Here is a 20396-nt window from a genome sequence, read left to right on the forward strand (position 1 = left end):
ATTATCTTTTGTTTAAGGATAAAAGGGGAAGAAAACCAAAACCTTGAAGGCTGCATTTTCTTTACCTTCAGTTTTGTGTCTGTTTTTTGTTTTGTTTGTTTGTTTTTTTCTAGATTTCTCCTTTGCCCAGAACAGAGGTCAGCAAACTATGGCTGTGAGGCAAATCCAGCCCACTGCATATTTTCGTACAGCCTACTAAGAAAGGCTTTTACATCTTAATTGGTTAAGTCAGAGAAAACAAAATAAGAATAATATTTTGTGACACATTAACATTATGTGAAATACAACTCTCACTATTCATGTGTTTCATTGGAACACAGACTGTGGATGGCTGCTTTCTCACAACTGCAGAGTTAAGTAGTTATGACAGAGACCATATGGCCCACAAAGCCAAAAATATTTTCTACCTGGCCCTTTGCAGAAAAAAAAAAATGCCAACTCCTGAACTCTTGTGTGCCCCTTGAGGATGGAAATCATATCCAATATTTGTCTTGTTTCCCTGACTGCTCAGCACAGGGCCTGGCAGGTAATCGGTGCTATTTCTACCACTTTGGACTACTTTCAGTTTCAAGTAACAGAATACCCTACCGAAAGGGTTTTAGTTCTCACATAACAAGAACTCTAGAGAGAAAATCGGCACTGCTTCAATCTCGGTGACGTTGCATCAGGGACTTGGGTCAACGCCTTCTCCCCCTGCCCTAATGGTTTCAAGATGGCCATAGCACCCACCTCCTTGGATCATTTCCTCGTACAACCTTTGTTGAAAGACAGAACATGCACAGCAACATATGCAAATAACTTGACCTAGTAAACAAGTCAAGGAGGAAAATAATCCCTGGAGCCCCAAAGCAGACTTCCCCTCATGGCATTAGCCAGGAGTGGATCACATGCTCCCTCACACTAGGATCCGGACCCCTTCCCTTGAGAACTAGAGATTTCCACCCAAAACTCCAGCAGCATCAGGGAATGAGGAATCAAGAAATGTCTTTGGGGTCGGCAAAGAGAAGTATCTGCCCCAAGGCTGATTAATAGGGAGGCTGATTTCTGACTTTTGAAAGAACCCAGAAATTAGAACTATTTTTTATGTGCAGAACCAAATTTAATTCCAACCTTTCTTAAGATGGGTAACTCATTTTAAAATAAGATAATTTCTTGGTGGGGCACAGTGGCTCATGTCTGTCATCCCAGCACTTTAGGAGGCCGAGGTGGGCTGATCACTTGAGATCAGGAGTTCGATACCAGCCTGGCAAACATGGCAAAACCCCGTCTCCACTAAAAATACAAAAGTTAGTGTGGGATTACAGGCATGGTGGCACACACCTGTAATCCCAGCTACTCGGGGGGGATGAGGCAGGAGAATCATTTGAACCCGTAAGGTAGAGGTTGCAGTGAGATTGCACCACTGCACTCCAACCTGGGCAACAGAAAAAGATAATTTCTTCAAGTGATTTCACATGGTTTTCAAACCATAGAAGCACAAAGTTAGCTGAGTAGCTTTTATAAGTTCTGGGTGGCCTTTTTGAATCAAATTCAATGTTCCACAGTCAGGACTCTTCTGCTGCTGGACAGTCACGTGGTGCAAGGCTGTAAGTTGAAGAGTGTCCCATAGGCCTTGTGCAGTAAAAGCTCTGCTCTTCATCATAATGGTTGGCTTATCAGGACCATCAGAGTGATCTCTTGGCAATAGTTAAGCAATCAAACGGAGCTATAGTAATGGCTTATAACCAAAGTACACAATCAGTGTCGAAAAGAAAGACAGGGATGTGAACACACAGGTTCCCAGGAGACGCGGAGCCAGAACTTAGCATGGGATCCCAGCCCTGGTGAGTCAGAGCCCATGAGCATGCCCTGGCAGGTGGCCCGTTTGATTCTCCCGGCTCACAGGTTGCATGCTCTGCCTGTGACCCTCTGCCTACAAGACTCAGCAGATGAGCAAATGAAGGCCCAATCAAACAAGAACTAACAAGAAATGCAATATAACTTTTAAAATTAGAAATCTCGAAATGCATCCCAGCACTTTGGGAGGCCGAGGTAGGTAGATCACTTGAGACCGGGAGTTTGAGACCAGCCTGGCCAACATGGTGAAACTCCATCTCTATTAAAAATACAAAAATTAGCCAGGTGTGGTGGTGGGTGCATGTAAAACTCAGGAGACTGAGGCAGGAGAATCGCTTGAACCTGGGAGGCAGAGGTTACGGTGAGCCGAGATCGTGGCACTGCACTCCAGCCTGGGCGACAGAGCTGTCGAGAGAAAGAAAGAAAGAGAGAAAGAGAGAGAAAGAGAAAGAAATAAAAAGTGCCAACTTTACAGAGAGCTCTGAGATGATGGTTTTTTATACCTTTTAAAAATTTCCTTGCTTTGCTTGTTACTTATCAGCGTTTCTCAACTTTTTTTCAGTCTGTGACTTTGGTGGGATCTGTCTCCCCACTCTTTGCCTGTCCTGCTCTGACCATCCCATCTGACCCAGGTATGAACACAGAGTCCATCCACGCAGTCCTCCCCAAGAGGAACTTGGAGGAAGTAGGGGCCATGGTAAGAAATTACAGATGTCCATGGGGCAAATAAAATACTGTTTGCACAAAGGCAATTGCTTTGGCCAATCAAGTGCGAAGTCCTAACTTTGTAGATGTTTCCTAATGTGAGAAGACTGCGAAGAATTGTTCAAAAGAGCAACAAAACACATCTAAACTTTAAAACATCAACTACTGCTATGAACCAGAGTCTATCCATACGTCCGGAAATTTAAATATAACCAAGAGGGTGCTCTCTGTGTCAGTCAAATATTGCACCTTTTGTGACCTCTTGTTACCTGCTGCCCAACACACACACTCACTCACTCAAAAATCTTAATAGAATTTCCATTTTGTGGAGAACGGGTGGAAAGGAAGGGAGTCAAGAATGCTGCGTCAGCTTCCAGCCCTAGCCCTTTCCACCCTATCTGCAGGTTCCTGGAAAGAATGACAGTGGGAAGCCCTGATGCTGGGCCCTAAATCTAACTCTGCTCAGAGGTTAGGCTCTGGAACGTCATCCTGTTTCATTTTATACAGCTGTGCACACTCTTTACTTGCCTCTATTTCCATATTTAGCCTTTAGTTAGAGGTTCTGAGCAAAACTTCCATTTCATTTGCAGTCATTCCATTGTAAAGAATTAGTGAAAATATACCATTTAGCTATAAATATCTGAGCTTTCGAATTCACATGATTAATAAAAGGAAAGTAAGTAAATGTGCAAGAAAGTTATTGTCCAGGCCCAGTGAACTAAGAAAACTCTGAAGGTAGAGGGCAAGATGGAAAACTTCTAGAATGTAGCCTCTTATAAAAAAGGATCTGCTATAATAAGAAAGAGTGTGTTATTTTATATATCTTTTTTTAAGAGTGTGTTTTTATATAGGTGAGCTGAGGTATATATCTCATTACATTTATGTGAATATTCTCTATGAGAGCATGTTCTAAACATTTTTCAGGATTTTCCCATATAGACTAAAATCAGAGAACTTTGCTGCTGTTTATGTGCATGAAACTTTAATTTGTTTTATAAATTTCTTGTGAGAATAGGAATAGTCTCCCTTACTGACATAAGGTCTCCAAGCCTCAATCAATTCATAAGAATGTTTCAGAGCCTACTCTATGCCTGGCCCTGTAGTAAGTCTGTAGATATTTCTGTTTAAATCATATCATCTTTAATTTAATGAATGGAAAGTTATTGGAAGATGTGATGCACTGAAAAGGAAGTAATATCAGGTACGTGGTGTTCTTGTCCAAAACACATAACCTGAATCTACATCATACAACTCCAAAATGGGGGGCACTCTATTAAAAACTAGCCTATGTTCTTCAAAAATATTAATGTCATGAAAGGCAAAGTTAGGAATGTTCCAGATTAAAGAAGACGAAAGAGACATGACAACAATATATAAAGCATGATCCTCGATTGGATCCCGAATTAGAGGGGGAATATAGGGCTGTAAAGGATGTTATTGGGATAATTGGCAAAATTTGGGGATTAGATAGTAGTATTGTATTGATGTATTGATGTTACATTTCATGTTTTGTATTGTATTGATGTTAAATTTCATGATTTTGATAACTGCACTGTACTTACATTAAGAGAATGCCATTGATCTCTGGAAATAGCAGCTGAAGAAAATAAGAGTAAAGGAGTATGATGTCTGCAACTTATAGTTCATTATAAAACTAGTAAGTATATATGCTTACTACACACATATATGTAAATTAGATATCGTGCAAATGTGGCAAAATTTTAACATTGGTAAATCTGGGTAAAGGATACATGATAGTTCTTGTACTATTCTTTTTTTTTTTTTTTTTTCGAGACGGAGTTTCACTCTGTCGCCCAGGCTGGAGTGCAGCAGTGAACCTCAGCCTGCCGGGCTCAAGCAATTCTCCTACCTCAGCCTCTTGAGTAGCTGGGATTACAGGCGCCCACCACCATGCCAACTAATTTTTGTATTTTTAGTAGAGACAGAGTTTTACCATGTTGGTCAGGCTGGTCTGAAACTACTGACCTCGTGATCCTCCCGCCTCAACCTCCCAAAGTGCTGGGATTACAGGCATGAGCCACCACTCCCGGCCCTCTTGTACTATTTTTGTAACTCTTCTGTATGTTTGAAATTATTTCAAAATAAAATTAAATTTTATAAAATTGTTGGTACATACACTAAACTTGTCCTGAAATTAGTTGCCTTGTGAGATTTTACTCTTGGCTAACACTTAAACATTATCTTGAGCAAGGCACTGATGACTAGGTTGAGATCAAAAAGTTTTACAACCAAGTTTTGCAAGATTTATTTCTACTTTGAAAAGAAAGCTGGAGACGGACAGTCGGGTGTGGGGAGTGGTCATTAAATCAATTACGTGTAATGGGAACTCGGCCTCTACATTTCCACTTCTTTATTGCCACTCCTGGGAAATCGGTCAGAGAAAAAAATACGAGATGCACATGCAAACATCTTCCCTGTGATACTCACTTTCCATAAAAATCAGGCACAACCCTGTACCCTTGCCCACTGAAGCTTGTCACCCTCAGGGCTGGCAGGCCTCAGCACTCTCCTGGGCCAGGGCTCCCACGCCTTTCCCCAATGAGAAAGGCCCAAGCTGTGGCTCCTCCAGAAGCCTTTTGTGTCCCTCCAGAACTGTGCCGTCCAATACAGTAGCCGCTGGCACATGTGGCTGCGAGCTCCTGCGATGAGCTGGTCTGAACTGACATGTGCTGTCAGTGCAAAACCCACACTGGGTTTCAAAGACTTTGCACAAAAAAAAAAATAAAATAAAAGATCTCAATAATTTCATATAGTGATTACATATTGAAATTACGATGTTTTAAATATATTGAATTGAATAAAGTACATTATTTAAATAATTTCAACTGCTGCTTTTTACTTTTTATTCAATGTGGCTACCAGGAAATTTCATATCATTCACGTTTCACTTCCACTACGAAATAGTAAAAAAAAAAAAAAAAATCATATACGTGGTTCACATTATGTTTGTATTAAGCAGCCCTACCCAGATGCAGATGAAACTGCACAGCCCCTTTCTCACGCCCTGGCTGCACACTCTGTCATGCTCTGAGAGCATCTCCCCCTGCTTCTCCAGCTGGCTGCTGCCTCTTACAGCACTACAGGCTCCACAAAGCCAGGAGCCTTGTTCTCCTTGGTCCCTCAGTTTCCAGCATTGTGCCTGCCATAGCTGATCAAGGGTGTTGCTTAGCCAATTTAACTCCTCATTTAAGAACTAGGCCGGGCATGGTGGCTCACAGCTGTAATCCCAGGGCTTTGGGAGGCTGAGGCAGGAAGATTGCTTGAGGCTGGGAGTTTGAGACCAGCTTAGGCAAGATAGTGAGGCCTCGTCTCTACAAAAAAGAAAAAATTAGCAAGGCATGTTGGCCTACACCTATAATCCCAGCTGCTCGGGAGGCTTGAGCCCAGGAGCTGGAGGCTGCAGTGAGCCATGATCGTGCCACTGCACTCCAACCTGGGCAACAGAGCGAGACCTTGTCTCTAAAGCAAAAACAAAATAAACCATATATGTATATATGGTTTTATAGTAACTAAGTCAAGTTATACTTCTTCCATAAAGACCTCTCTGTATCCTCCATCTCTCTGCACTCCTGTAGTTCTGTCTTTATGACTTAGTTTGACTGCCACATGATGTTTAGGATTCATTTTTAAATACTCCAGTAGATAATGTTACTGCAGAAGGTGGACAAAACAAGATTGGCCATAAATTGATGATCACTGAAGTAGGTGAGGAGTACATGGAAGTTCCTTATGTTAGTCTATTTTTGTGTATGTTTGGAAATTCCTATAATAAAAAATGTAAATAATGTCTCATACTATGCCTACTTTGAGGGTTAATGTCTCATCTTCACAATGAGCGCCTATGCTCCTAAGATTGTTGTTCATGACTTGTAGATGATGGCTACTGTAGAAAAGAGGACCTACATCGGTACTTGCTGAATTAAACTCTATCTTAGGTGCCAAAAATTCCATTGAGAAAAGCTGGATTTAGGTGTAAGAATAAGGATACAAGGTGCTATTCTAGCTTTTGTTTCCTGGCCTTTATCCTACGGTCAACCCCCTTTTTGATTTCTGCTCTAGCTTCTTCTCTCATGGGCTTATGATTAATCTTCAGTGAATGCCTGCAGTGCCCCTGCTCCAGTGTTCTGCGGCATTTCTAGATAGCCCATAGTTATCATAAAACTAAGAACCATCTGGGTGTGGTGGCGCATGCATCTAATGCCAGCTATAAGGGAGGCTGTAGCAGAGGATCGCTTGAGCCCAGGACTCCCAGGAGTTCAAGGCCAGGCTGGGCAGGGTAGCAACATCCCATCTCTAAGTTAATTAATTAACTGGAAGCCAAGTTTGCATTCAGATTTCTATGTTGGTCCCTCCCTTTTTTCTTACTCCATAGATCCCATTCTGCTTCTCTCACTATGTCTCCCTGTTCTATGGGTACTAAAGGTAGAAAAGAAAAGAGTACATTTGCCATTGCTTTCACCTCTGCACAATAAGTGTTCATGTCTTACTCTCCTTCTATACTGTAATTCAGAGAAAGTGGTCTAAAAACAATACTAGGATGAAATATTGTGATCATCCACATTTTTCTTTTTCTTTCTTTTCTTTTTTTTTTTTTTTTTGATATGGAGTCTCGCTTTGTTTCCCAGGCTGGAGTTCAGGGGCTCAATCTCGGCTCACTGCAACCTCTGCCTCCCAGCTTCAAGCACTCCTGCCTCAGCCTCCCAAGTATCTGGGATTACAGGTGCCTGCCACCACACCCAGCTAATTTTTGTATTTTTAATAGAAATGGAGTTTCACCATGTTGGCCAGGCTGGTCTCAAGCTCCTGAACTCAGATCTGCTCGTCTTGGCCTTCCAAAGTGCTGGGATTACAAGCGTGAGCCACTGCGCCCGGCCATCATCCACATTTTTCTATACGTACTGCTCTTTGCCATTTCAAATGGAGCCAGTAATTCCATGAGAAGAGTCCTTTTTTAAAAAAAATGTTTGTAGCCAGCACTCCAAGAAGAAAACCCCTTTACCTGCATCCAGTATCAAATTCCTCCAGGTGAAAAAACAGGCTAAAAACACAGTAGCCATTGTCATTGCAAAGGTGACTGAAAAGGATGCACTAACCTTTGTGATTTTTTTTTTTTTTTTTTGAGACAGAGTCTCACTTTGTCACCCAGGCTGGAGTGCAGTGGCTCTATTGCAGCTTACTGCAGCCCTGACCTCTGGGGTCCATTGATTCTCCCACCTCAGCCTCCCGAGTAGCTGGGACTATAGGCATCCACTACTATGCCTGGCTAATTTTCTTTTTTTTTTTTTTTTTTTGTAGAGATGGGGGTCTCACTATGTTACCCAGGCTGGTCTTGAACTCCTGAACTTAAGCGATCCTCCCGCCTCCACCTCTCAAAGTGCTGGAATTACAGGGATGAGCCACCGCACCTGGCCTGTGATTCGCTTTCTTTTCTTTTTCCAAAAAGCCAGGGAAACACATTTTGGTGGGAGAGTAATTTGAAAGCTTAGTAAACCCGGAAACAAGGGTTTTTGATTACCCATTCATGTAGAGAATACCCAGACAGGAGAGTCCGAAGAACTATACACAAAGCAGAAGTCTCTGAGTCATTGGCTAATGCTTAAATCTGAAAACCATGACTCTGATTATGACATGTAAAAATGCCCACATTGGGACAGGGCAGTCACATGAGCTGTCTCTCTTTTTGAACTGATTCCTCTACCTGTAGTTTGTTCTTGCCTTTCTGTTCTGCCAAATATCAAAGCTTTGTTTCAACAAGTCTGTAACCTGTGAGAGGTACTTTCCATCACTGCTTCCATCACATGCTTTCTTTAAAAATAGAATTTGTTGAGCTGGTGCAATAGTGTGCACCTGAAATCCCAGCGACTTGAGAGGCTGAAGAGGGGGAATTGCTTGAGCCCAGGAGTTCGAGTCCAGCCTGGGCAACATAGTGAGACCTCATCTCTAAAAATAAAAATTAAAAAAAATTGTTTTTACCATGTCGTCTGCTGTATAACTGTGCTAGACAGAATAATGGTCCCCGAAGACTTCCACATCCTAACCCCCAGGACCTGTAAATATGTTATATGGCAAGGAGCAGATGAAGGTTGCTAATCAGCTGGACTTAAGGCAAGGAGATGATTTCAGATTATCTAGGTGGGCTCAGTATAATCACAAGGGTCCTTGTGAGTGGGAGAGGGAGACGTGGGAATCAGTGCCAGAGGGCTGCCAGAGACAGAGGGGCCAACGAGACAGGAAATGTGGGCAGCCCCTAGAAGCTGGAAAGGCAAGGAAATCAATTCTGCCCTAGAGCCGCCCTGCCAACACTGTGATGTTAGTTCAGTGAGGCCATTTCACACTTCGGCTTCCAGAAATGTAAGATCATAAATTTGTGTTGTTTTCAGACTCCAAGTTTCTGACCATGTGTTGGGAGAAAAGGATCTTAACTAATTTTTATGATCTTGCTTACAAACACCAGTTTAAATTGAGCAATTCCTAAAATTAAAGATGTTAATTCCTTTTTTTCTTTCCCTGAAAAACTAAGGAAAAACATTTTGGTAGGAGAGTAATTTCAAAGCTTAGTAAGTCTGGAGACAGTTCAAATACCAGTTTAAAGTGAGCAGTTCCTAAAATTAAAGATGTGAATTCCTTGGCAGCCTGCCGGGATTCCTGGGTGTGGCTGCTGCCTGCCATTTCGAAGGTCTCCTTTGGGGTGGCTGCCTCAGTCCTCACAGCTCAAGCATCGCTCCTCAAGTCGGGACTGTGGTCACCAGGAGGAGTGTCAGAAGCCAAGAGAAGGCAATTTGGGGCATTTCTCAAAAGTTGACTATTCTGGCCGGGCGCGGTGGCTCACGCCTGTAATCCCAGCACTTTGGGAGGCCGAGACGGGCGGATCACGAGGTCAGGAGATCGAGACCATTCTGGCTAACACGGTGAAACCCCGTCTCTACTAAAAATACAAAAAATTAGCCGGGCGAGGTGGTGGTCGCCTGTAGCCCCAGCTACGCGGGAGGCTGAGGCAGGAGAATGGCGTGAACCCCGGGGGGCGGAGCCTGCAGTGAGCCGAGATCGTGCCACTGCACTCCAGCCTGGGCGACAGCGAGACTCCGCCTCAAAAAAAAAAAAACAAAAAACTATTCTTTGCTTTCCTCCACATCATTTCCGAACAGAGTAATTGTATCTGTAATTCCAGATAATTGAGATGTTTCCCTTTTCATTTCTCAATTGCCTTAAGGCGAGTTGATTAGCAACCTTCATCCCCCCAGCCATATAATATATTTACCAGACCTGGCAATTAGGATCTGAACGGAACAATTTTTCTTTCTTTTATTTTTTCTTTTCTTTTCTTTTCTTTTCTTGTCTTTTCTTTCTTTCTTTCTTTCTTTCTTTCTTTCTTTCTTTCTTTCTTTCTTTCCTTTCTTTTTCTTTCCTTCCTTCTTTCTTTCTTTTCTTTCTTTTTCTTTCTTTCTTTCTTAAGAGATGAGGTCTCACTACATTGCCCAGGCTGGACTCAAACTCCTGGGCTTAAGCAATCTTCCCGCTTCAGCCTCTCAAGTCACTGGGACTTCAGGTACACATCAGTACACCAGCTCAAAAAATTATTTCAACAAAATATTTCAAACTTTCTTTACAGTATAATTTTATCTTTCCAAAACAAACAAACAAGCTTGAGAATATTCTTTACCCAAAATGGCCCTGTCTCTGAGTCCTACATAGAGTTAACTACTTTATATATTATCAACCATTGATTATCAAGAGACAGATTATCCAACTTGTAGTTCTTTGGAATCAAGATCTTTCTCTTGTTCTCTTATTCACCTCTGTCCAGCTGCCTACATTTTGACTCTTGTCCTATCAGTGCCTCTTCTCTTTGATGGTGCAGGGAAGGAAAAAAGACATAAAAGTTGATTTGATCATTGTGTCTCCCTAAACAAAACGAAGGTTTTGTTACAGAAGAATTTAAAACTTCCAATTTATTTAGAGACGGGGTGGCTAATCTGGCTAGAAATATGAGCCAGAACTGTGTCTGCAACAAAGGACAAAAATATCTTTAAAAATGTTAATAGTAGCTTTTCCTTAAATTGAAAAGGTGTTTTTTTTAAATTGTAAAAGTTATGTGTTTGTCATAAAAAGCAAATAGTGCTGTAGGCAGCTGAGGTGGGAAGATCACTTGAGGCCAGGAGTTCAAGACCAGCCTGGGCAGCATAGTGAGATTTTTGTCTCTACAAAAAATAAAAAGCAAATAAAAAATTAGCCGAGTGTGGTGGTGTGTGCCTGTAGTCCTACCTACTTGGAAGGCTGAGGTGGGAGGATCACTTGAGCCTAGGAGTTCAAGGCTGCAATGAGCTATAATCATGCCACTGCACTCCGGCCTGGGCAACAGAGTGAGAGCCTGTCTCTAAAAAAAAAAAAAAAAAAAAAAAAAAAAAGTTTTTAAGTAATTTAAAAAGCAAATAACTATATACATTATTTGCTTTACATTACATGAAACTAATAAGTATTTCCATTATTCCTTTATCCATCAATATTTGAAAATTGTTTCAGTCATGAATAATGTGTTCCCTTCGTTGTTTTCCCCTTCATATTTGCTGCAAAGGCTGTAAAAGGCACTCTACAGAGTTGTGTGCCACCTTAGGGATGGAAGTCAGCCACTCCTGCTGTATGGATTTTAGTTTCATAGGCTATTTCCATTCCTCCTTGACACACTGAACCATAAATCAATACCCCAAGTTTTACCCTCACCTGCAACCAAGGTTTCTACTGCACTGAAAATGGCCATGTGAATGTGAGTTTGAGAAAGGTCACATATGGTAAAGTTTTCATGTTGCCACATTTTCTGCATACTCTGTAACCAGGAATGATTTGACTGTATAAATTTATCTTACAGACACACTTGTTTGTACATTTAATGCCTGCTTTCTATAATATGAAAAAATACACAGAACGTTTTATGCAATTGGCCCTGAGTAATGCAACACATAAATGCTTTGAGAGCAGTTACCAAAAATTATGCAGGTTATTACAAAAGTTATATGGAATTGCACAGATATTCTAAATGTGCTTTTGAGTAAATTTCTCAGCTACCAGAGGCCTGGGCAGCTGTTTCCAGCACATCCTGGCACAACATTCATGTTATCATCCACTTATGTATTCCACAATTTCAAATGATTGATAAGACACCTCCCCCATCTTTGCTTCCTCTTGGAGGAAAAAAAATATACAAGCAATCACGAGCACAGGAGCAGGTGGACAACTACATCTTAGGAAAGGGTGCGTAACTGTGAACTCTAAACATGAGCTGGGTGCCTGATGCAGTATAGGAACCACAGTAAGTCGATAATCAGTGAGGCTGGAGGATTGAAATTTTATTTGGTAAAGAATATTGAGCCAGGCGCGGTGGCTCATGCCTGTAATCCCAGCACTTTGGGAGGCTGAGGCAGGCAGATCACAAGGTCAGGAGTTCGAGACCAGCCTGGCCAACATAGTGAAACCTGCCTCTACTAAAAATACAAAAAATTAGCCGGGCATGGTGGCGGGCACCTGTAATTCCAGCTACTCGGGAGGCTGAGGCAGGAGAATGGCTTGAACCTGGGAGGTGGAAGTTGCAGTGAGCTGAGATCGTGCCATTGCACTCCAGCCTGGGCGACAGTGTGAGACTCCATCTCAAAAAAAAAAAAAAAAAAAAAGAATATTGAAATAGAGTCTATAGGAAAAAAACTCCTTGAATCTAGTAAATGTGGAATCACAAAATTGAAATAATGTGCATCTGAAAAGTGAATAAATAGATGCCAAGAAGGAGTGAGTCATAAGCACATGAGTTGTAAGAGGTTGAACTTGAGAGACCAGATCAGGCAATGCCGCTTAATACCATCACATGATCCTCCCCGAGGCCCTGTATTTAATTAAAATAGAGAGGGAGGCACCACAGATGCCAGAAGAACACTGTTGCTCTTGGTGGACGGGCCCAGAGGAATTCAGAGTTAAACCTTGAGTGCCTGCGTCCGTGAGAATTCAGCATGGAATGTCTCTACTATTTCCTGGGATTTCTGCTCCTGGCTGCAAGATTGCCACTTGATGCCGCCAAACGTGAGTAACCCTTAATTTCTATGTTTAACCCATTCTCTGGCCATTGGCTGAAATGATGGCTAATAATATCCTCTGAACTAGAGGTTGGACTGAAGTTCTTCAGGAAGCATTCATCTCTGGCTCACTCATCTCTTCTTCTGCAAACTGTTGGGAAGGCTGAAACTACAGCAAAATGCCTCCAGCTCCATTCTTTGCTTTCGGCTCATGGACAGTAAAAACTATGCAGCCCTTCTCTTGTGAAGCTTCTTTTCCATTGCAATTGCAACCCATTCTTGCCAGACAGTGGTTGGGGGAGGGTTGGACAGCCTCCGGCCACAGAACAAAGCAACTCCACCAACTAAACTATGTCCAGCTTCCATCCAAAAGGGTGGAGACCTCACATGAAATGGGGTCTCCAATCTGGAGGCAAATTTACGAATCTCCCCAGCCCTGAAGCTATTGCTCCTCCTGCGGGGCTTCCTCACAGACCTGCAGGAGCTTGCTGGGAGAGGAGCTGAAGCCCAGGCTCTCTACCCTGGTCAGGCAGGAGAGGCCAGGGCATTTTTAACAATACTGATACCCACGCAATGAAACCGGAATCTTTGGGAGTTGGGTCAGAGGATCCTTGTTTTAAAAGTTCCTCTTGGGATCTGCCTATGCAGCCAGGGTCCACACTGAAGCAGTGTGCAGATTCGCGAGAGGAAGAGAGCTGAGCCGCTGTAACCCTGGGCCTGGGATTGCGGGGACGGGACGGGTGGGAAGCGGCCAGAGGCGCAGCGGCTTCTGGTCAGAGCCGCAGAGGCCTGAGACGTGGGCCGCGCCCCGGCCCAGGAGACCCCGCGGCCGCGCCCTAACCCTCGGTCTCCCGACTGCGACTGCGACCCGGGAAAACGCCTACGTTTTTGGAAAGGAAGTCCCATCACAGGGAGCTGACCCGGTGTCAGCGCGCAGCACGTTCCCGGCCCGCAGTGCGCCGCGCGTCCTCCTAGCAGCCCGCGGAGCCCGGCACTGTGATGGTCCCGCTTCCCACACGAGGCCACGGGCCACAGAGTGGGCAAGGAACTCGCCCCAAGCCACACAGCGGGTAAGTTGAGGAGGCAGCCTTCCATCCCGACCTCTGTCCTTCCTGCCCGGGTTTGGGTTTGGACAGGATCGGGCTCCCCGCCAGACTAGGGGCTGGGTCTCCAGTGGCTTTGCTCCATTTCCTCATTTCCTTCAAAACGAGGAGTTTTCGTTTCCTCATTTGCAAAACTGGGTAATTGTGTTCTTGTGAGATCAGCTGCTTGGCGTGAGAGACATGCATGGTGGGGATTGTTCCTACGGAGGCAGACCTGCACCCACCCTCAGGATACCTCCCAGGACAGGCTCCTTTAAAGACGAAGGAACACAGAATAGACCCGATGGGGGACACCTGCTATTATTCCACCCTCTTTCACCAGTCCACTTCGCTCTGCTCAATAAAATAGATTAGCAGGAGGCCGAATCAGCGCTGTCAGCTCGAGAGGAGTCCTCAGCCTCTTGGGCAGTGTAACAAAACCCAGCCATTCACCAGGTTCACCTTGCTCTGGACTAAATATTCTGCCCAGAAAAAAATAAGGGCAGGCAGAATGTAGCGGTGTATCAAGCACTAAAGATTTCCTACCATTTTCCATTCGTAGCCCTGAAGGAAGGAGAAAGTGTGGACAAGGTAGGTGGAGGCAGCCCAGCCACCACCTCTCTGCTGGTGGACACAGCAAGGAGGCCAAAGTGTGGGGGCAGAGTCGGCTGCAGCACTGGGTGCGACCTCAAATTTACCTTCACATTTATTGCCCCCAAAACCCACCCCCACAGGCTTTTATTTTTCTTTTAAAATCTGCTTACTATTGGGTTTTTTTTTTTAATCAATTTTTTTAGAGACAGGGTCTTACTCTCACCCAGGCTGGAGTGCAGTGGTGTGATCACAGCTCACTGCAGCCTCCAACTCCTGGGCTAAAGGTGATCTTCCACCTCAGCCTCCTGAGTAGCTGGGACCACAGGCACGTGCCACCACACCCAGCAAATTTTTGTATTTTTTGTAGAAATGGGATCTTACTACATTGCCCAGGCTGGCCTCAAACTTCTGGGCTCAGTCCTCCCTTGGCCTCCCAGAATGCTAGGACTGCAGGCATGAGCCACCTTATCCGGATGGGTTTATTTTATTTTTTAAATTTTTGTAGAGACAGGGTTTTGCCATGTTGCCCAGGCTGGTCTGGAACTCCTGGGCTCAGGCAATCGCCCACCCTCAGCCTTCCAAAGTGTTGGGATTACGGGCATGAGCCATTGCATCCGGCCTTTATTTTTAAATTCAACTTTTTATTGTGAGGTATTTATAGATTCACATACTGTTGTAAGAAATAATACAGAGAGATCCCCATGCACCCTTTACCCGGTTTGCCCCAGTGGTACCATCATGCAAAACAGGACATCACAGCCCAGATATTGACATTGATACAGTGAAAACACAGCAGAGCTCCATCACCAAAGTATTCTCATGGCTATAGATGTATAGCCAAATCTACTTCCCTCTTTCCAACCCTCACCCAGTCCCTGGCAACCACTAATCTGGTTTCCATTTTTATCATTTTGTCATTTCCAAAATTCTATACAAATGGAATTATCCAGTATGTAACCTTTTGAGATTTGCTTTTTTTTAAACCCAACATAATTTCCTGGAACTTTATTGATTTATTGAAGTAACTGCATCAATAGTTTGTTCCTCTTTGTCACAGAGTAGTATTCCATGGTATGGATGTACCACAGTTTGCTTAACCATCCACCCATTAAAGGACATCTGGGTTATTTCAGTTTGGGCTATTATGAATAAAGCTGCTATAAATATTCATGTGCAGATCTCTGTGAGAATATCAGTTTTGTTTCTCTGGGATGCATGCCAAAGGGTACAATTTCTTGGTTGTATGATAGTTGCATGTTTAGTTTTGCAAGAAACTAACAGAGTGGCTGTACCATTTTACATTTCCACTAGTAATGTGTGAGCAATCCAGTTTCTCTACATCCTTGCAAGCATTTGATGTTGTCACTGCTTTTTAGTTAAGTCTTACTGATAGGGATATAGTGATATTTCACTACTGGCTAATGATGTTGAATATCTTCTTGTGTGTTTATTTGCCATGAGATGAATGAAATGGTGAAATATCATTTCATTAATTTTTACCAATTTTTCTAATTGAATCCCGTGGTTTTCTTATAGTGAGTTTTGAAAATTCTTTATATATTCTAAATACTAGTCCTTTATTGGAAGTGTAGTTTACAAATAATTTCTCCCAGTCTGTAGCTTGCCTTTTCATCCTCTTTCATGTCATGTTTCAGAGAGCAAAGGTTTTTTATTTTAATGAGTTCCAATTTCCTGTTACGGGTTGTGTTCATGTCAAGTCTAAGAATTCTTGCCTAGTCCTAGATCCTGAAGATTTCACCTATGCTTTTTGCTTTTTTACAGCACCATATGTTGAAAAGGCTATCTTCCCTCCATTGGATTGTTTTTGCATCTTTGTCCAAAATCAAGCCAGGCACTGTAGTGCTTGCCCGTGGTCCTAGCTAATCAGAAGGCTGGGGCAGGTAGATCACTTGAGCCCAGGAGTTTGAGTCCAGCCTGAGCAACATAGTGGGACCCCCATCTCTTCAAAAAAAAAAAATAGTAGAGCATGCTTGTGTGGGTCTATTTCTGGATTCTCTCTTCTATTCCATTGACCTATGTGCCTATCCCTTGTAACTCTCCTTTTAAATTTATACTTTTCCTTGACTTCTGACATTTAAAATTGGAAGAGAAATCTGCGTTTTGATTATGTTCCTGGAAACAATAACTTTCTTTCAAGATCTGAGGAAGAGGAAGACTCTCTGGAACAGTGGAAAGAACTTGTCCTTGTCCTGGGAATCAAAAGATGTGAATCTTGATTTCTACTAAAGATGACCCTAGGTGAATCATATCATTTCCCTAGGCCTGAATTTCTTCATATATAAAATGAAGGGATTTGAACTAAATAATCTTAGTTCTTTTCATATGACTCAAGTGAATTTCCAATTACAAATACTTATTGATAAACACAAATGTCCTCCCCTCACTTAATGTCTATTTCCAAATAGGAGCAATCTCATAGAATCACAGGACATTTGGCTTTTGTCAGATGTGAAGGCCCAGAGAAGACACATGGCCTGAGGTCACACATCCTGTTTAATAACAGAACCAAGGCTAGAAAACATGTTCCATGACTCCGAATTCGCTGCTCTTTCCCATTCTCTCTGCCTCCTGGAGAAGGGAACGTGTTGCTCCCTTCTCCTACCAGAGAAGAGGAATAGAAGGAATAGGTCAGAGACATGCATCCAATATGGCTTCTCTGAGCACCCACTCAATACCACACCTCATGGAGGATCTCTCCCAGGATTTAAGAGAAGAACAAGACAGAGTTTCTCTCCTCCAAGAGTCTATAGCCAGGCCAAGACATACAACCATAGAAATTAATGGGAGAACAATTTAAGACCATTGGCTGAGGAATACAGATAATTGAGCTTTGGGCTGTAACAAAATAGGTTAAGACATTTATTATCTTAGTCAGTCCCGAGGTAAGCAAGACTAGAGCAACAGCCCAACAGTTTCATTGAAGGCTCCATTTCTTTTCATCTTTCCACTCTGACACCCTTAATGTGTTAGCTGTTTTCTCAGATTTGTGTCCTCATGGTTAAATAATGGCTGTCATAGCTCTGGGCATCACATCATTACACTACCATCTCCAAAATCAATTCTGAGGAGGAAAAAATTGAGTTTGTTCTCACATATCTCTTGTTATAAAGGAGGAAAACCTTTCTCAGAAGTTCCCAGAAGACTGCTTCTCAGCTCTCATTGGCCAGGATCAAATCATCTATCTGCTCCTGCCCAAATTGTAAGGAAAGCTAGGAAGTGATTCTCTGGAATTTTGAACTGTTAGAGTAGAAACTCTGCCAGCAAGGGGAAAATAGGAGGAGGCGTGCAGGCAGGAAACAGCTTCCTGGAGGCAACCAACCAGTCTGCTACAATTCTCAAAAGAAAGAGACCATGTGACCACCAGACTGGTCAGGCAAGGCAAAAAGGCAGACACTAACTCAAGATTAGAAAGATTTTTAAAAGAACTGTAATATTACAAACCTAGAGCAACCACTCAGAACAAAGTAAGTGAAAGAGGTATCACTAACAAGCTAGTTGTAGAGATAAAATGGAATCCAAATGTAACTCCAAAGAGTACAGGAAAAGAAGGAAAAAAGAACAAGTGGAACAAATAGAAAACAAATAACAAGGTAGTACACTTAAAATTTCATCATATTGATCATTACCTTAAATGTGAATTATCTAAACCCTGCAACTAAAAGGCAGAGATTGCCAGACAGGATTTTTAAACATCCAATTTTATGCTTTCTATGAGAAACTCACTTCAAATATAAAAATGCAGACAGGTTTAAAATGTAAGGATGAGTAGAAACATACATCAATCTAAACATTTTTTAAAGTAAAAGAATGGAAAAAGATATACCAGTTAAACACTAAGCATTCATATCAAAGTATTCTTTAGAACAAGGGATATTACCAGGGATAAAGAGCATCAATTCTTATTGAGAAAAGGGTCAGTTCATCAAGAAGCTGTAACAATTCTAAATGTATAGTATGCACCTGACAACAAAGCTTCAAAATACATACAGCAAAAACTGGAAGAAGAAGCAGGCAATTGGAAAAACCACAATATAGTTGGAGATTTCAAGATTTTTCTCTCAGTAACTGAAATAACAAGTAGAAAATCAGTAGGAACACAGAAAACTCAAAAAACACTATCAACTAGCTTGACATAAATGACATTTAAAAAGAAAACACTCTACCCAACAAATGTAGACTACACAAAGTATATGGAACATTCACCAAGACAGACCATTAAAAAACTGTTTATCAGTAAACTTCCTGGTACTAGTACGGGTCGCTTGGAATCTTGAAGGCATTCCTGAGCCTGGCATTCCTTTAGCCAAGTGAGTAGTTCAGAATGGGAAAAAAAATGCAAAAATCTGAAGATTATTGGCATGAGTGTTTTCCTAATAATATTGTATCAAATTTAAATATTCAGAGGATGTGTATTGAGAAGCCAAGTGATGGCTAAAAAATATTGACTTTCAAAATTTTTCTTTGATTCATTTAAAGTTTATAAAGACATAGGGTCTGAATGCTTGTAATCAAGGTATTTCCAGGAGACTTCCTTTAAAAAACAAAGCACCGTCTGTTTACTTGATGCACTGAATATATTATGTATGTGCTTTTCAACAGTAAGAAATAAAAAGTTTCTTTAACCACTGTGAGGTGATTACTAAATGAAGAATGGAATTTGTTTTTCGAATATTGATACAGGATTTCATGATGTGCTGGGCAATGAAAGACCTTCTGCTTACATGAGGGAGCACAATCAATTAAATGGCTGGTCTTCTGATGAAAATGACTGGAATGAAAATCTCTACCCAGTGTGGAAGCGGGGAGACATGAGGTGGAAAAACTCCTGGAAGGGTAAGTCAAAAGATTCAAACCAAACACCTGCAATTTCCTACTTCAGTAAGTCTTATAGATGGTAAAGCCTTTTAGATCACACGGCTCACGTCATTTCCACGAATGACAGTGCTCTCATTACCAAGTGGGGAAGCACCTGGACTTGGCAATATTTTCTTTAGCCCAACACTATCACTTCCTAAACCACAAGTAATCTCCTTAGAAATTTCCACATTGGTAGCTCTTGGAATACTTTTGAAGAGTGAGCAGATTTAGCTTTAAACCTATTTAGCCAACCTGGGAATGATCATCTTCAGAAACCCAGTCACCCCAAAGCCATTCTTACTGTCTCAAAGGTGTGGCTTATCAGAAACGGAAAATCTTTCTTTTTAGATAAAAGAATGCATCCTTCAGCCATTGGTTTCAAGATTTAAAAATGCAGACTTCTAAAACTTGTCTTCTTAACCCAACAGAGCTGATTTGTTTTATTATCATAGGTAAATGTTCTTGCTGTGATTAGAGAATTCTTAACTGGTCTGGTTTATTTTTTAATTTATCTTCTATAGTGTTGTACTCTGAAAGCTAAAGTGAGGAATACAAAATATAAATTTAATATATTATAAAGAGGCATATGGGTCCTCTGGTCCTTATTAATAAAGTTAGCTCTAAATGTTTATGAACGAAAGGAGAAAGATGCTGGATCATCGAGCCCCACTTTTTTATACCCTAGGAGGCCGTGTGCAGGCGGTCCTGACCAGTGACTCACCAGCCCTCGTGGGCTCAAATATAACATTCGCGGTGAACCTGATATTCCCTAGATGCCAAAAGGAAGATGCCAATGGCAACATAGTCTATGAGAAGAACTGCAGAAATGGTAAGAACACAGTATTCTCCTAAACTACTGGAGACCCAGTTTCTAAACCTTAATGATCACAGGTGCTTCTGTAAGTGCCAGATGCTGATCTCATCCCTTGCCACTGCACTCCATGAGCTGGATGACAGAGACAGTGAGTGTGTGGTCCTACCCAGTGCCTTCATCAACATCAACGTCAGCCAGACCTACTGCAGCAAACCAGTGGCTCTCCCCTGCTTGGAGCCCTCTTCAAAAGCCACATCACCACCTCCTGCTTTTCCTTAGTGTCCAGTTGACTGGACAGAGAATACCTTGCTGAGTCTCAGATTTTGCTTTTATTACTTGGAACTCTTTTGGCTACTCAAAGAATAGCCAATTTGACATGTTTGCTGATCAGTCTAATTTAGGCTGACAAGG

General features: G+C 42.2%; 1 protein-coding gene across 14 annotated transcripts in view; it reads left to right on the forward strand.

The window, feature by feature from the left end:
• Positions 1–20396, forward strand: part of GPNMB (glycoprotein nmb) — a 62073-nt gene that overhangs the window by 21173 nt on the left and 20504 nt on the right. For 2 of the 14 annotated variants that reach the window (XM_055115771.2, XM_055115764.2), the window contains exons 2-7: positions 2399–2468; positions 4110–4198; positions 16076–16120; positions 16402–16552; positions 18995–19147; positions 19857–20000. In XM_055115771.2, the coding sequence (XP_054971746.1) occupies positions 16543–16552; positions 18995–19147; positions 19857–20000 (307 nt within the window). In that variant the 5' untranslated portion in view covers positions 2399–2468; positions 4110–4198; positions 16076–16120; positions 16402–16542. Of the gene's footprint in view, positions 1–2398; positions 2534–4109; positions 4199–12280; positions 13688–16075; positions 16553–18994; positions 19148–19856; positions 20001–20396 lie in introns of those variants that run through there. The other 12 variants (XM_055115765.2, XM_055115769.2, XM_055115767.2 and 9 more) reach the window with 9 other exon arrangements.

Source organism: Pan paniscus, chromosome 6 (genome assembly GCF_029289425.2).
Source record: "Pan paniscus chromosome 6, NHGRI_mPanPan1-v2.0_pri, whole genome shotgun sequence".
Lineage (NCBI taxonomy): Eukaryota > Metazoa > Chordata > Mammalia > Primates > Hominidae > Pan > Pan paniscus.